Source organism: Podarcis vaucheri, assembly GCF_965113315.1.
Source record: "Podarcis vaucheri genome assembly, chromosome: 16".
NCBI lineage: Eukaryota > Metazoa > Chordata > Lepidosauria > Squamata > Lacertidae > Podarcis > Podarcis vaucheri.
Genome location: NC_138754.1, coordinates 28,459,543 through 28,476,845, shown reverse-complemented (window position 1 = coordinate 28,476,845; position 17,303 = coordinate 28,459,543). Strand labels below are relative to the sequence as shown.

The 17,303-nt window shown below is 45.0% G+C and overlaps 2 protein-coding genes across 10 annotated transcripts in view; both read right to left on the bottom strand.

The window, feature by feature from the left end:
* LOC309521111 (immunoglobulin lambda-1 light chain-like) overlaps window positions 1–15,984 on the bottom strand; it is a 603,006-nt gene extending 587,022 nt beyond the window's left edge. For 2 of the 9 annotated variants that reach the window (XM_082203447.1, XM_082203448.1), the window contains exon 1: window positions 109–182. In XM_082203447.1, coding sequence (XP_082059573.1) covers window positions 109–154 — 46 coding nt within the window. In that variant the 5' untranslated portion in view covers window positions 155–182. Of the gene's footprint in view, window positions 1–108; window positions 183–2,530; window positions 2,836–2,980; window positions 3,060–5,435; window positions 5,741–5,892; window positions 6,039–8,114; window positions 8,420–8,713; window positions 8,865–15,385; window positions 15,693–15,873 lie in introns of those variants that run through there. The other 7 variants (XM_082203442.1, XM_082203446.1, XM_082203445.1 and 4 more) reach the window with 7 other exon arrangements.
* The window catches only part of LOC309521129 (immunoglobulin lambda-1 light chain-like), a 627,875-nt gene that overhangs the window by 575,650 nt on the left and 34,922 nt on the right, over window positions 1–17,303 (bottom strand). The window lies entirely within an intron of this gene.

The following is a 17,303-nucleotide window of genomic DNA, read 5'->3' as shown; positions in this document are numbered from 1 at the left end:
ATTAAGTGGAATTGGAAGATCATTAAGAGAAGGCTGTCAATTAGTCACACTGAGAAAAGGAAAACAGGGAAGGATTTCCAATTAGGCATTTTTAAAAAAATGACCTACCCAAAAGGTGAGCAAGAAATACAAGGAGCATCAAAAGTTTGGCCATGGTGAGGAATTCACAGCTTGGTTGGCAAAGAGCTTTCTGGAGGGGAGAGTTGTGCCATTATCCTTTAAACCCCTCAAACTCAGGAAGTTTCCTCATATGCAAATATCTTCAGAAATTCATTGGCTGCTACCGATAACTAATTTCCTTCCTGAGCCTCTTAGTGTGGGGAACCTGTCAGCCTCTAGAAATTGATGGACTACAATTCCCAGCATCCTCAACTATTGGCCCTCCTGGCAGGGGCTGATGGGAGCTGTAGTTCAGTAACATCTGAAGGGCCACAAATTCCCCACACCAAGAATAGGGATGCATGAATCTATCAGTTTAAGCTCATAACAGTTTCTCAATTTCCAGTCTGAAGTTCAGTTTGTCCATTGCCACATCGGTTTGTATGTGAAGGATTACATCCTCACAAAAATTCATCCTTATCTCAGTGTGCAGATTGCTCTCAATATACCCATTTTTGTTTGCAATTTTGCTCAGAGAGCTAACTTTTGATGGGGAATGCATATACGGTGTGTTGTGTTGTGGAATCCTGACCACATGTTTCCTGAGCAGCATCTTGCTTCATTTGTTACAGAGATGCAAGTGGTGGTCGGACTCTGACAGTTATTTTTATGAATGCTTGTCCAACACCTCCCCATACAGGCCAAAGGTAGACAAGACAGCATGCTTCACATACAAAATCCATCAAAAACTAGGGGTTGAGACCCTTCTTGCTCTGCTCACTAACCCCTGGCAATCATCCCACTTTAATCCCCTGGAGCTATGATCTGCAATAACCTTCTGTTGGAGACTCTTATTCAATCATCTCACAAGACTACAGTCTCAGAGTTCATCACATGAGCATTGGCCATGCTGCCTTGGGTTGATGGAATGTGGAGTCCAATAACATCCCTGTTCTGTAAGGAGCAGGGCCTTTTCCACAGCAGCCCCCTCTCTTCAGAATTCTCTCCCAATATAAGTATATTTAGCCTCTTGTCATCTTGGAAGTGCCTGAAGAACTTTCCTGTTTAAGCTGACATTTTACTATTGATGCTAAATTGCTTTTCTCCTGCATGCAAGCCTAGATCTTGGTTCTTTATTGTTCTTGTTCATTTTACTTGTTCTATAAGCACTGGAAGCTTTTAAAGAAACAAAGCAAAACTAAACCAGGCCCTGTGAATTCATTATGTTGGAGCCCCCATTATGTGGCAGGGTGCTAGATGAGAGTGAAGACCACAAACTCTTCTGATGGGTTGGTTCTAAACTCACTTAAAAAAACCACAAACCGCACTGAGTTATTTTTGAGACTTCCTGATTGAGTAGCACTTCAGCCAAATCTCTCTGCTACTTAACACTTGTCTACAACAGAAACTTAGAAGTCATCAGAGTATTTGAGACAGGGACAGAGATCCATTCTGTTATGCCAGGCAAATTCAAGCCAAACAGTGAACATTCAGAGGTTTGAAGGTTTTACCCCAGAGCAAAGCTAGCAAAACTCTTTGATATGGAATCATTTTAAAAAATAGTTTTCACATATGAAATTGTTCTTGACTGATTTCATTGCTCCTTCATTCATTTTTTATTTTATTTTTACTGTAAAACCCTTTGAGATAAGTTGTGGGATGTGACTGCAATTAATCCAGAACACGGCAGCTAGACTGGGGACTGGGAGCAACCGCCAAAACCATGCAGCCCTATAGTATCCATAGGGAAACATGTGGGTTATCCCTGCCCTAGAAAAACGTTCTTTGCTCAAGGCATTCTATTCAGGCATCAGCCTGACAGCAAACATGGTCTTGGGCTGTATTCACCTTCAGCCTTTTCATTTCAATGGGTCTTCTCTAAGTAGAACCTGTAACACACAACTTGCCTAAACGTGCTCAGAGTGCCAGCTAATATTCTTGGGTAGAGAAACTTACCTTCCACCCACAAAGGTCATTTATTCCAACCCCCTGCAATGCAGGAATCTCAGCTAAAGCTTCCAGGACAGATGACCATCCAACCTCTGCTTAAAACCCTCCAAGGAAGGAGAGTCCACAACCTCTAGAGTCCTACCCTCCAGACCAGGAGAAAACAAGCTTGTTCCGTCTTCCATGTGACAGCCTTTGGGATATTTGAAGATGGCTATCATATCTCCCATCAGACACGTCTTTTCCAGGCTAAACATACCCAGCTCCTTCAACTATTCTTCATAAGGCTTGGTTTCCAGGCCCTTGATCATCTTGGTTGAGAAGCCATTGAGACCAAATGGCCTTACCAAACTTTTCAGCTCTTTAGCTCGGAAGATCCTCTGGAATCAAGGAAATTAAGCCCCAGAGTGTTAGTTCATTTTTAGCTCTGGGGAGGAAGAGTGAAGGTTTTTGTCTCAGTTCCCCATCAGATTGTATCACTGTGGAACTTGCTACCACCAGTGTACTCCCAGGCACCACAGTAATAAAAGGCCTCATCTTCAGTCTGGATGCTGGAGATGGTTAAATAGCCAGTGTTCCCAGAGATAGAGGCAGTGAACCGATCTGGGATCCCTTCTCCCCGGGTACTGGTACTATAGAACACAAAGCGAGGAGCCTGGCCAGGTTTCTGTTGATACCATCCAAAGTGGTCCCAGCTACCACCACTACTTCTAGAGCAGGAGAGCTTCCCAGTTTGGCCCAGGGACACAGACTCTGAGGCTGGCTGAGTTAAAGTCTGTGAAATGACACCTTTGCAAAAAGAAAAAAAAAAAATGCATCATTTTCTGCAGCTATAAAGATCCGAAAAACATTGTAGGGTAAATTACACAAGATAAATGGGTTTGTGGCTCTCCCCGTTATCTCAGCACAAGCCTTTAAACACCCAGAACCAGACCTGAGCAGTAGCTGAGAAGTGTGAAGAGAAGAAGGAGCCCGGCCATGGTGAAGTCAAAGGAAGGGAGAGTCCCAAACAGCTCCTAAATCTAGCTGCACCTTCCTCCTCCTCCTCCTCCTCCTCTCTTAAATCCCCTGGAAATGACAAATGATCTCTTATGCAAATAGGTCCACATCCATTGGCTTGGGCAGAGGCATCCTGCTTAGCGGCAAAGGGGATGATTTGCATAAGGAAGGTCCAGTCCTTGGTATGCTAGTTAAAAAGAAAAATATCAAGTAGCAGATAGTGAGAAAGTTCAAGAGAATCCTCCATGAGCATCAGAATACTGGACCAGGATTGCTGCTTCCTGCACATTCATCCTGATTAGTCTACAAGAAAATTGAACCAAGTCAACTGTTTATTCGGCCTCCATTCACACCTTTTTGCAGGGAGAGCCAATGAAACGTTTGAAATGTCATTCTACACTTTCCAATTCCCTCTCCTTTACACAAAAGTCTCAATCCTTGAATCCTTGAATCATGCTTCTGGCCTGTCTTCATGAAGGATCAAGAGATCCGTGTGTGAGGCAGAATTCTCTGACTTTTGCATGGATAGAAAGTGGACTAGCGTGCAATGATCAGAGTCTCACATCTGTTGCTCTGCAGGACTCTCTTCAAGTTATAGACGCATAAACTGCAATTAATCCAGAACACGGCAGCTAGACTGGGGACTGGGAGCGGCCGCTGAAACCATGCAGCCCTATAGCATCCATAGGGAAACATGTGGGTTACCCCTGCCCTTGAAAAATGTTCTTTGCCCAAGGCTGTCCATTCAGGCATCAGCCTGACAGCAAACATGGTCTTGGGCTGTATTCACCTTCAGCCTTTTCATTTCAATGGGTCTTCTCTAAGTAGAACCTGTAACACACAACTTGCCTAAACGTGCTCAGAGTGCCAGCTAATATTCTTGGGTAGAGAAACTTACCTTCCAGCCCTTGAGCTCTAGACATGAGTGAGTTGCAGTGAAAAAGCACCTATGCACAGCCAACATTTTCCTGCCCTGCCCCAGGTGCAATGGGGGCAAACAGTCTGTGTTGTCATCCTATCCTGCCAAATGCATAGAAGATGAATCAACATCTCCCCTTAAAGGTGAGAGCTGGGACAGCAGGCATCACACACAGGCATGAAGATTTGATCTACAACTGTGATTGAACACTCAGAAATGGAAACAATTAGCAAGGCAAATATTCAGATTCATATCATTGTAACTTATCCTTTGCAAACCCCACTGCAAAGTACAGAGAACCCAAAATGATGGAGACTTTGGCCAGGAGCTTCAATTTAAATATCTGGATTTGCAGCCATAACCTGAGCAGATAACTGTTTTTGACAGCCACTTTATGCCTGCACAAGCCAAGCTGAGCCCATTAAACCTCCATAACCAGACCTGAGCAAGGACTGAGAAACACGAAGAGAACAAGAATCCAGGCCATGGGGAAAGTTATAAGTAGGGTGAGCCTGAGAGGCATACAGCTCTTTGATCTATCTTCACCTTCTGCTTTCTTAAATAACCGGGAAATGAGGCATTTTCTATCCTATTTCAATGTTTTGATTGGAACTCAAAAACTGAGTGCACAACAGCAATGGCCATGTCCCTGGGGCAGAGATGTACAATCTTTCTCTGGCAAGTCTGCACAGCTCCTTTCGGAGGACTGGATTTGCAATTTCAAGAAAAGGTTTTGCTTCCCACCTGAATGAATCCCTTCTCCCCAGCTGAAAAGATCATAAAACATAAAGCCAACAAGCGACCCAGGTTTCTGTTAGGACCCTTAAAAGCCGTCCCAGTGTCCACTCTTAGAGAGGGAGAACGCTTGAATGGTTTGGGCTTGGCCCATAGACAAAGACGCAGAGGCAGCCAGAGTCAAAGTGTGCAGTGAACTGATACCTTGAAAGACACAAACAAAGAACGATGACCTGTGAGAATCATAGAATTGTAGAGTTGGAACACCCCCAAGAGTCATCTAGTCCAACCCCCTGCAATGCAGGAATCTCAGCTAAAGCTTCCAGGACAGATGACCATCCAACCTCTGCTTAAATCCCTCCAAAGAAGGAGAGTCCACAACCTCTAGAGTCCTACGCTCCAGAGCAGGAGAAAACAAGCTTGTTTCCTCTTCCATGTGATAGCCTTTGAGATATTTGAAGATGGCTCTCATATCTCCCCTCAAGTGTCCTCTTTTCCAGACTAAACATACCCAGCTCCTTCAATTGTTCCTCATAAGGCTTGGTCTAAAGGCCCTTGATCATCTTGGTTGAGAAGTGACTGAGAGCAAAAGGCCTTACCAAACTTTTTAGCTCTTTAGTTCAAAAGCTCCTCTGGCACCAACAAAATTAAGCCCCAGAGTACTAGTTCATTCTCAGCTCTGAGGAGGAAGAGGGAAGGTTTTTGTCTCAGTTCCCCATCAGATTGCATCACGGTGATACTTCCAGCCACCAGTGCCCTCCCAGGCACCACAGCGATAAACGGCCTCATCTTCAGCCTGGATGTTGGAGATGGTTAAAGAGCCAGTGTTCCCAGAGGCAGAACCTGTGAACCGATCAGGGATCCCTTCTCCCCGGGTGCTGGTACTATAGAACACAAAGCGAGGAGCCTGGCCAGGTTTCTGTTGATACCATCCAAAGGGGTTCCAGCTACCACCACTACTTCTAGAGCAGGAGAGTGTCACAGTTTGGCCCAGGGACACAGACTCCGAGGCTGGCTGAGTTAAAGTCTGTGAAATGACATCTTTGCAAAAAGAAAAAGAAAAAGAAATGGATCATTTTCTGTGTTATAAGGATCAGAAAACATTGGTTTTTTATGGTAAATTACATGAGGTAAATGGGTTTGTTTATTTCAGAACAAGCCGACCTGATCCCATTAACCACTCAGAACCAGACCTGAGCAGTAGCTGAGAAGAGCGAAGAGAAGAAGGAGCCCGGCCATGATGAAAAGTCAAAGGAAGGGGGAGTCCCAGAGACAAACAGCTCTTCAATCTAGCTGCACCTTCCTCCTGCTCCTCCTCTCTTAAATCCCCAGAAATGAGAAATAATCTCTCATGCAAATAGGTCTGCATCCATTGGCTTGGGCAGAGGCATCATGCGGAAATGTGATGAATGTCTGACAAATGACCACAGAGATTTTTTTGCCTGAAGGGGGTGATGTAAAACAAGGACATAATTTATTTGACTTGGGACCGACAGGGGCGAGGAACCTCAGGACTCAGGGCCAAACTTCTGGCATTCCCTCTGATCCTTGGCCTTTTCCCACGACATGCCCCCTTTCCCAAGGACACGCCTCTCACTGACATGGCTCTGTGCCCTTCTCCATTCCTCTTGTCTGCCTAGACTGCATCCATGAATGGTGATTCTGTTTCTGGCCTGCTTGGGCAGAGGATGGAGAGACATGTGCATCTGACTTTGGCATGGATGGAAAGTGGTCTAGTGGGCAATGATAAGAGTCTCACATCGATTGCTCTGTCTGCCCCCTTTTGGACTCCTGTATGCTTACCACTTGCAGGTGGCCCATAAAAGGGGGAATGTGGCCCTTGTGCTGAATACCTTTCCCCCCAGCTATGGTCTGGAGGGAGGATGTGTGTGTTTCATTTATGTCCTGAAGTTGCAGAGGAAAACCTGAAGGCAAATATATCTTCATTCTCCACGCTCTCCTTGCGCTGCAGCAAAAATGCTCCCCAGAATAGCAAAAGCAGCCAGAGGGATGGGCCAGTACAGCATCCCTTGTTCACCCCCTGACTCACAAGGGAGAGGTGGATTAACACCAGTTTCATGTGTTCTCAAAACCAGCTCCATCTGTGGGTGGATTTTGAGAGACAATTTCATAAAATCAACCCAGTTTAGCAAAATGAAGACAGTAACACCACCTTCCAGACCTATCGAAACCTCTCTCTGTTCTCCATCAAGGGAAGCAAAGGGCAACACAAAATTCAAGGAGATATTCCTGGCAGGAAAAAGCACTTTGGGAGGACTAAAGCAGGGCTTCTTAGGGATGTAGTAGCCTGGGAAGGGGGCTTGATTGGAGGAGAGTCCTGAGGGCCAGAGAGACAGGCCTGGAGGGCCACATCTTGCCCATGAGCTTGAGGTTCGTCACCCTTCCTACAGACAGGGAAAGAAGGGCTGAAGCCATTAAACACGGATGATCAGATCTGAGAGAGGAATACAAAGTCAGAACCAGGCCCCCTTCAAGATGACTGCTTAGCGCAATCGTCACGTGAGTGTATTCTAAGGTAGATTAAGTTGTGTGCAGACACTTGAGTTTCATGCATGAGGAACACCCACATAAAATGCTCATCTGTTTAACTTTTTACTGCAGGTGCAAATCTGTCAAATGTAGAGAAACGGAACTAACTTCTCCCCCTGGTCTCTAAAGCTCTGGTATGCACAAAGGAGGTTGGGAGGAGGCCATGGTGATGGTTCCCCACCTGTATGCTGCTTTGTCAGGGGCCTGACTGGAAGTAAACACAGCTGGGCCATAGGGGTGGATGGAAAGGTGAGGACAGATCTTCCCTACTCCTGGCAAAACCCAAAGATAAAGTAGAGAATCCTGGAGGGAATCTTGTTTCCATCCATATGTGGTTAGACTGCAACAGCCTCCACCCCTGAGCTTTCAGACGGTTGTTTATTGAATCTAGGGTTTTCATCAAACCTATAATTTCAGCAGAACTCATCTAAAGTACACATTTGAATTCATGTCATTCCAAATGAAATTTAGATGATTTCCGGTTTTCAAGGAACCACATCCTGCCCTCTTTGGGTTTTGCATTTTGCTGATATGGCACAACCTTATTCACAACACAGTCCACACCCACAGCCTTTTCCTTAGGGGATGCCAGCAAGGCTGCACATGATAGGTGAGGGGCTTGCCAGTACAATTTCGCTTTGCCCAAGACTGCCAGCCAAAAATTGTGGAGGCCATTCATGGGTGGAGATCATTTCCTTAATAGCATCAATGTGACTAAATAACTTGATAACATCACATGTTCCTGGCAAAAACAAAGAACGCTCAACTATGACTAGTCATATTTTTTTGTTCTTCTTGTTTTCTCACTCTAGGGAGATAGAGCAAAGGTTTTTGTCTCAGTACCCAAACAGGTTGTACCACGGTGAAACGTTTTACTGTTGTCTTCCCAAACAAGACAGTAATAAACTGCCTCATCTTCAGCCTGGGTGTTGGAGATAGCTAAATAGTAAGTGTTCCCAGAGGAGGACGCAGTGAACCGATCTGGGATCCCTTCTCCCCGGGTGCTGGTACTATAGATCACAAAGCGAGGAGCCTGGCCAGGTTTCTGTTGATGCCACTGATAGTCGTACCAGCTCCCACCATGACTGGCAGTGCAGGAGAGTTTAGCTGTTTGGCCGAGGGCGACAGAAGAAGAAGCAGGCTGGGTGACTGTTGGTTGTGAAGTGACACCTTTGCAAAAGAAATAGGAAATAAATCATGACTTTGTTAAGTTACACAAATATCACAAAAGCATAATGTTCCTATGATGAGTACATCGTGAAAAGAGATTTGATCTTGGCCTGTGTTCACTGAGTCCTCCATACTTTTATTTATAAAAATATTTATATTCCTCTGTCTCACAAAAAAATATGTCACAGTGGTTTACAACAATATAAGAACAAAAAAACCATAAAAAATTAAAGACTTGTTAAAAACAAAAAGAAATTAAAAACAAGCATCCATATGCAATTGTGGGGGATTTACTTGAGCAGAAGCTGAGAAGTGCCAGCAAAAACAGAGGCCAGGCCATGGTGAGCTCTCTATGGAAGTCTGGCTTCCCGTCCGAAAGAGATCTAGATGGGATCCTCTTCATCCTCTCTGAAGTCCCCCAGAAATACCAAATGACTCCTTCGTGCAAATTGGCTCTGTGCTCATTGGTTCTGCAAGAACTTCTTTTTCTACTTGTATTTGCATAGAGGAGCAGACAAACAGATATACAGAGCTTTGCCCTTTAAAATTCCAGAAAAATTTAACCATTTATAACACCCAGGAGGGAGGGAATAATAATAATAATAATAATAATAATAATAATAATAATAATAATATACCCCACCCATCTGGCTGGGTCTCCCCAGCCACCCTGGGCAGCTTCCAACAAAGTATTAAAATACAGTGGTCTGTTAAACATTAAAAGCTTCCCTAAAAGAAGCTTTCAAAAGAAAGATGGAGACCAGTGTTGCCCGCAGCACCCCTGATCATCATTCAAGGCACCCCAGGGTGCCATGGCACAGTGGATAAAAACAACTGGTGTTGGGGAATTGTGCTTCCAGAAAGGGGGAGACAGCCAGAACCACCACTGACATCTGTCTGTATATATGTAAAGCCACAACAGGGGGAAATACTGGCAGTCAGGACATTGGGGGGGCAATCTTGGCATGCAGAGGCAAAAGGATACACTGAAAGGGAGGTATAGACTTGACCATAAGGCTGTCAGAGGAAGGTAAGAAGCAGGAGGGAACTTCAGAAGGCTATTTGTCCCAGTTGCAGAGGAAATGGGTCAGAGGAGACAAGCAGAAAGGATGGCTCCCTCAACTGTGCTGCATTTGTCAAGAAACAAAGAGAGAAGGAGGACATTGTGGAGGGGTGCCCTCATTTCGAGGTGTAGAAAAACTGAGCAAAAGGATGGGGAGGGGCTCCCGTCAAAATCAGGGAAACGAAAAGGGAACAGAAAACAAACACTAGAGAGTCCACGAACAAGAGACTTAGTGGTGAGCCTAAAACCAGGTGAAATGTAAGGAAGACAGTAGGGGAAGCTGTAGAAAAGAAAAGGGTTGACACAGGTGCTCTCATACATAGCAATGGGCCTTTCTCTGGGCAACAGAACCCAAGTGTAACAATGTCAGGCAGGCAAGCAAGCCCCAATAAGAATTAATGAGTCTCTGGCAGATTTATGGTATGTTTATTTACAATTTACATCCAGAGCACAGCTCCGAGCCTGCCACTCTTAGCTACGAGTCGGTCACTCTGAGTCTCCGCCCCTTTCACAGCACAAAGGACGCCAAAGTCCAGTCCTTCCTCTCTTGTACTTCCATTGCATTTTAACCCTTTCGGTTCTTTCGGTTTGAAGAGAAGGTGGATGAACTCCCCCCCCCGCTATCAAACAAAGATCCCTCTAAACTTAGTCTCCCTCCTGGTTGCATAGCAACCCCCTCAATGTCATTTATTTCCTCCCCTGCCTCTGCCTATGAGCTCTCCAAGTCTGCTGCTCTGAGTCTGGGAATTCTTGATGAAGAGGAGCCAAACTAACCCACTCCTGCTCTGTCTGTGGCTGCAATCCCTCATTTCCATAGTCAGGCTCTGGCTCCCTTTGTACTGACATTCCTTCATCTCCACCAGACTCTTCCCAGGCGTTCGATTCAGCCACATCCCTGACACCAAGTGTGAATGAATCAACATTCCCACACGGGGAATTCCAGAAAGGAGCGAGGAATGAATGAGGAGATTGTCAGCCACAGTTTTTCGCTTCACCAACAGATGTTTCAAGTGAAGTCTGGACATAAATAGCATGGATGCATCAAAACAACAATCATCACCCATAAACGGCAAAAAAAATAGACAAAACTCATTCGGGCTCCATTCAATGCTTGAATGAGTCTCGGTTTTAACACTAGTGAGGAAGTGTGCAGGTTTTTGTCTTGGTTCCCCATCAGCTGTTGGTACCACTTACGAACCCCACGTCACTGGTGCCCTCCGAGTCATGACAGTAATAAACTGCCTCGTCTTCAGCCTGGATGTTGGAGATGGTTAGATAGCCAGTATTTCCAGATTCGGAGCCAGTGAACCGATCTGGGATCCCTTCTCCCCTCTTGTCAGCACCAAAAAGAACAAAGAGAGGAGCCTCTCCAGGTTTCTGCTGATACCAGCTGTAGCTGTTCCAATTTCTGCCACCACTTCTAGAGCAGGAAAGTTTTGCAGTTTGGCCCAGGGAAACAGACTGGGAGAATGGCTGAATCATTGTTGGCTGTGAAATGACACCTTTGTTTACAAGGAAGAAAGAGGAAGAACGTGATTCTCTATATTGTATGTTCTCAGCTATTATATGAGTGTTGGTTTTGGCTCTTAGGTGAAGGAGACCCCTGACCTTAGGTCCAGTCGTGGCTGACTCTGGGGTTGCGGCATTCATCTTGCTTTATTGGCCGAGGGAGCCGGCGTATAGCTTCCAGGTCATGTGGCCAGCATCTGGTGAACCAGAGCAGCACACGGAAACACCGTTTACCTTCCCACCGGAGTGGTACCTATTTATCTACTTGCACTTTGACGTGCTTTCGAACTGCTAGGTTGGCAGGAGCTGGGATCGAGCAATGGGAGCTCACCCCGTCGCAGGGATTTGAACCACCAACCTTCTGATCGGCAAGTCCTAGGCTCTGTGGTTTAACCCACAGCGCCACCCACGTCCCCTGGCTTTGGCTCCTAGATGTGTACAAATACATTTCTTTGTATCCTTACCTGAACAGTAATTGAGAAGAATCAGGAAAAACAGAACCCAGGCCATGGTGAGCTCTCAAAAGTGATGTGGCTTTCTGAAGCTAAGAGGCAAATGGCAGGGACCTCACTCTTTCCTTTCTTAAATCTGTCAGAGCCAATGAATGGTCCCTCCATGCAAATCAAGCTTGAGCTCATTGGCTTAACTAGAACTTCATGTGTGTCTGGAGGCGGTTGGAGGATGGATGGTGGCTAACAGATTGAGGTTGAATCTTGACAAGACAGAAGTATTGTTTTGGGGAGACAGGGGGTAGGTGGGTGTGGGGGACTCCCTGGTCCTGAATGGGGTAACTGTGCCCCTGAAGGACCAGGTGCACAGCCTGGGAGTCATTTTGGACTCACAGCTGTCCACGGAGGCACAGGTCAGTTCTGTGTCCAGGGCAGCTGTCTACCAGCTCCATCTGGTACGCAGGCTGAGACCCTATCTGCCTGCGGACTGCCTCGCCAGAGTGGTGCATGTTCTGGTTATCTCCCGCTTGGACTACTGCAATGCGCTCTACATGGGGCTACCCTTGAAGGCGACCTGGAAACTACAATTAATCCAGAATGCGGCCGCTAGACTGGTGACCAGGAGTGGCCGCTGAGACCACATAAGACCTACATTGACTCCCAGTATGTTTCCGAACACAATTCAAAGTGTTGGTGCTGACTTTTAAAGCCCTAAACGGCCTCGGTCCAGTATACCTGAAGGAGTGTCTCCACCCCAATCGTTCAGCCCGGACACCGAGGTCCAGCTCCGAGGGCCTTCTGGCGGTTCCCTCACTGCGAGAAGCCAAATTACAGGGAACCAGGCAGAGGGCCTTCTCAGTAGTGGTGCCCTCACTGTGGAATGCCCTCCCACCAGATGTCAAGGAAATAAGCAATTATCTGACTTTTAGAAGACATCTGAAGGCAAACCTGTATCGGGAAATTTTTAATGTTTGAAGTTTTATTCTGTTTTTAGTGTACTGTTGGGAGCCGCCCAGGGTAACTGGGGAAAACCAGCCAGATGGGTGGGGTATAAATATTATTATTATTATTCTTATTCTTATTATTATTATTATTATTATTATTATTACTATTATTACTATCAGCAGCACCTGGGGCTGCATAAAGGGGTGGGAGGGAGGGAGGGAAAAGTATGGAGTACCCATGTGCATTCAACTACCCTAACAGCATCCACTCCACCCAGATGGCAGCTACAGATATTAAAAAAGAAGAGTTGTTCCTTTGTCTGGAGAGGTCACAGGTGGGCGAGCTGGTGGGTGGAAACCTGACCAGATGTGTCCTGCTGCAATGACTTGCTTCATTCGTTCCAGATGTGCAAGTGGTGCAGAGACAGTTAAAAAATCTATGAACTATGAGGAAGGTGGTCCAACATCTCCCTCTACAGGTCTAAGGTAGCTGGCATCTGTTCCCGGCATCTGTTAACCTGCACACAAAGTCTCTTGCGCAAATGAGCAGCCACAGGAATTTTATAGGGGGAGGAAGAAATCACTGAAAAGAGAGATCAGGGTAGTTGTTCCTCACATAAATCAGAGAGGAATAGTGCTGTTATATTAGTGCCTCATATCTAAGGATGGAGGAGAAATTCGATTCAGTTCACATTTAATGGTGACCCAACACTGGGGGCAATTCTCTGCATGTTGCAATGCCATTCTCTAGCCGAGTAAAGTGTACCAAGATGCATATACTTTTTTTTTAGTTGCTCTTTTATTTATTTATACTTTTCAAGTTTATACATTTCACTAATTTAAATTTATCTTTAAATTTAAATCTATCTTTAATATCTTCTGCATATCCAAATTAATTTAATTTAATCATTTATTCATCTTCTTTAAATATATACTCTTATAAAACTGCAGGTTATTACAATAATCCTGCCAATGTTTTTATCTGTTTATTATTTATCCTTAAATATTCAATAAACCATTTCATTCATTTGCAAAAGATTTGTGATTCTTCCGGTAAGTTTTGCCATTTCTGCATATTCCATAAGTTTTTGTACCCATTCTTCCTTTGCCCGGACTTCTGATTCCTTCCATTTTGGGGCAAGTAACATTCTTGCCGCTGTAGTAGCATACGTGAATACGTTTCTATACATTTTGAGTAGCTCTGTCCCTAAAATTTCCCAAAAGAATATACATAGCCTACACAACACAACACAGAACACTGTTGCTGTATGTAGGTTTTATTTTATTTGTTTTTTATCTTTGGAAATGCATATCCAGTTTTTTCCCTTTAAATTTTTTGGGGACCCCCAGGAGAGTGGGACCCTAAGCTATAGCTTGCTTAGCTTTTACATATACTGTATCCGGCACTGCGCAGATTGTACTGCACTTAAACGTAAGGTAAAGGTAAAGGACCCCTGGACGGTGAAGGCGACTATGGGGTTGTGGCGCTCATCTCGCTTTCAGGCCAAGGGAGCCAGCCTTTGTCTGCAGACGGCTTTCTGTGTCATGCGGCCAGCAGGACTAAACTGCTTCTGGTGCAACGGAGCACTATGACGGAAGCCAAAACGCACGGAAACATTGTTTACCTTCCTGCCACAGCGGTACCTATTTATCTACTTGAACTGGTGTGCTTTCAAACGGCTAGGTTGGCAGGAGCTAGGACACAGCAACAAGAGCTCACTCCGTCGTGGGGATTTGAACCATCGACTTTCCCATTGGCAAGCCCAAGAGGCTCAGGAGTTTAGACCACAGCTCCGCACGCATCTTAAATGTACAGTGGCACCTTGGGTTAAAAAGTTTAAGAAAGGAAAGAGTGGGGTCCCTGCCCTTTGCCTCTTAGCTTCAGAAACCCACTTCGCTTTTGAGAGTTTACCATGGCCTGGGTTCTGTTTTTCCTGATGCTTCTCAATCACTGTTCAGGTAAGGATACAAAGAAATATATTTGTACACATCTAGGTGCCAAAACCAAAAAGATAAGTACAGTGGTACCTCAGGTTAAGAACTTAATTCGTCCTGGAGGTCAGTTCTTAACCTGAAACTGTTCTTAAACTAAAGCACCACTTTAGCTAATGGGGCTTCCCACTGCCGCTGTGCTGCCGCTGCATGATTTCTGTTCTCATCCTGAAGCAAAGTTCTCATCCTGAAGCAAAGCACTATTTCTGGGTTAGCAGAGTCTGTAACCTGAAGCATCTGTAACCTGAAGCGTCTGTAACCCGAGGTACCACTGTAATGTAATGTAATTCTTAAATGTAATGTGTAAATATCCCTTAGGGTCAGCCCAGTGTAACAAATCTGCGATTAGAGAGAGATGCAGATTATCAGCACCTGATCTCTGTGCAGGAAGGAGCTGGAAGACCCAAGAGATTTATTCACAAATATTGTGCACTCTTCTGCTTCACTTGGCACCGCAGGTGCAGGGAATTTACAAGAACATACATTGGTGCTAAATCTGGTGAAAGTGGTCTGACAGCAACCCCTAAAGATTCAAGACAGGACGGCAGGTATCAGGTATCACAGCTCTAAAAGCAGCCTGGCACACTGACATTTCCAGGGCAAAACTTCTCTCAAAATGGGGGAGAGTGACAGGATAAAGTTCACCAGCTTAAGTGCTGTTATTGAAGGTGGGAAAGGATTCCTGGAGAGAGGGAGGCAGGCAGAGACCACCTCTGAGCCTGCTCCACATGGACTTTGGAGAGAGAGAGAGAGAGAGAGAGAAATTTGCTGTCGGCTTCATTGTGTGAAGGATCCTGATCATATTGTACTGTGTTAAAACAGTATTTTGCTTCATTTTTTACCATGCACCCCACTGTGATAATTTCACCAAATCTCTTCTCATTGAGAACAGTCCCCCAAAGGAGTGGGTTTTGACATAGTTTGGTATCAGCTGCAGGCAGTGCCAAAAGAAGCCCATCGTCTGCAAGGTTTTTGTCACACTTCCCTATGTGGTTGTATCACTGTGCACTTGCTGCTGCTGTCATACGATAAACAGTAATAAGCAGCCTCATCTTCTGCTTGAAGGTTGGAGACAGTTAAGGTGGCAGAGTTGGCTGAGGTGTCATAGGAACCAGAGAATCTCTCTGGGATTCTAGAGGGTCTGGTGCTGTGCTGATATATAATCAGTTTGGGGGCACTGCCTGGCTTCTGCTGGTACCAGGATACATAGTAGTCTCCAATTTTCCCAGTGCTCCTGGTACAGGGGATTGTGGCTGTTTCTCCAGGGGGTGCTGACAGCGAAGGGGTCTGAGTCAACACAAACTGGCTAAAGACCCCTGAAAGAAAGCAGAGAAAATAGAGAGAAACATTTGTTCCATCCAAGCTACGAGAAAAGGGAAAACCCAACAGGGAGCAAGGTAATAGAGGAAGTCCTCTTCTCAAAGTATATTTCTAGGAGGAGGAAAAAGAGATGGAACGCCACATTTCAAAACACAAACAACAAATTCACTACATTACCACTGCAAAAAGCGAAAAGGAGGACGAGGAGGAGAGGAATGTTAGCCATGTTGGAGGAATGCAAGGAAGTTGGGCTTCCTCTGAAGCAAAAGGTTTCTCTGAAAAGAGCCTTTCTGATTTGTCTTAAACCCTGTGAGGTGGTGAATGCAAAGATATGCAAATACATCTCTCCTGTCTGTCCTCAATGCCTTAACCATCCTGGCCCACAAATGCTATATAAAGGCAACAGATAGTTCCTCTAAATCAGGCGTGTCCAAAGTCCGTTTTGGGGGCCTAATCCAGCCTGCCAGTCGGTTTAAAGGTCAACAACTCTGGTTGGCCCTCATGCATGTTCGCTTCATCAAATCTGGCCCTCTTTGAAAAAAGTTTGGCTTGGTCTAAGTCCAGGGTCAAGGCGTAGCTAACTCTTGTTTTTGCAAATAATTTATGCATCTTTTTGAACAGCTTACAACAAGCTCCAGCTATAGCCTCTCATTCTACTGGATGGAGGTCAGAGAGGGGTGCAAAACTAGTCTACTACAAAAAGGTAAAAGATGATGATCATAAATAACAACAAGAACATTAATACCCCGCCTATCTGGCTGGGTTTCCCCAGCCACTCTGAGTGGTTTATAGCACATATAAAATTGAAAACTCACTACAGAGAAGGCCCTCTGCTTGGTTCTCTGCAGCCTCACTTCTTGCTACACTCAGTCCACTTTTCCATTTGGCCCCATCCACTCATGACATCTGAACTACAGAAGTCTGGTAGGATGCAAACGTGACCAGATGCATTGTGCTAGTAGAAGTGGGAGGGCAAACCTGATTCTGTTCATAGTGTTGTCTCCAACACTAGTCCAACCTAGAGCAGACCCACTGAAATTAATGGACATGACTAACTTAGGTCCTCAGAAGGCCTTCTCGGTAGTGGCACCCACCCTGTGGAACGCCCTCCCATCAGATGTCAAGGAAATAAACAACTATCTGACTTTTAGAAGACATCTGAAGGCAACCCTGTATCGCGAAATTTTTAATGTCTAATGTTTTACAATATTTTCTGTGCTGTAAGCCGCCCAGAGTGGCTGGGGAGACCCAGCCAGATGGGTGGGGTACAAACAGTGTTTTTTTCTGGCGGGGGCGCAGGGGCATGCATACCCCTAAACATTTTGTGAATCTTCGTACTTTTGTCCATTTACTGTATTTATTTTTCCGGATTTGAACTATAAAATGGTGATTTTCTTGAGTCAAAATGAGAGTACCCCTAAACATTTTTTTAAGAAAAAAAGCACTGGGTATAATTTATTATTATTATTATTATTATTATTATTATTATTACTGTATGTAGGACTAGCATTTAGCTGCAACCCAATGACCTTGATCAATACGTATGCACTTCACATGGTCTTTTTATATATGCGTGTGTATGCATATGAAACAAAATCAGATACACA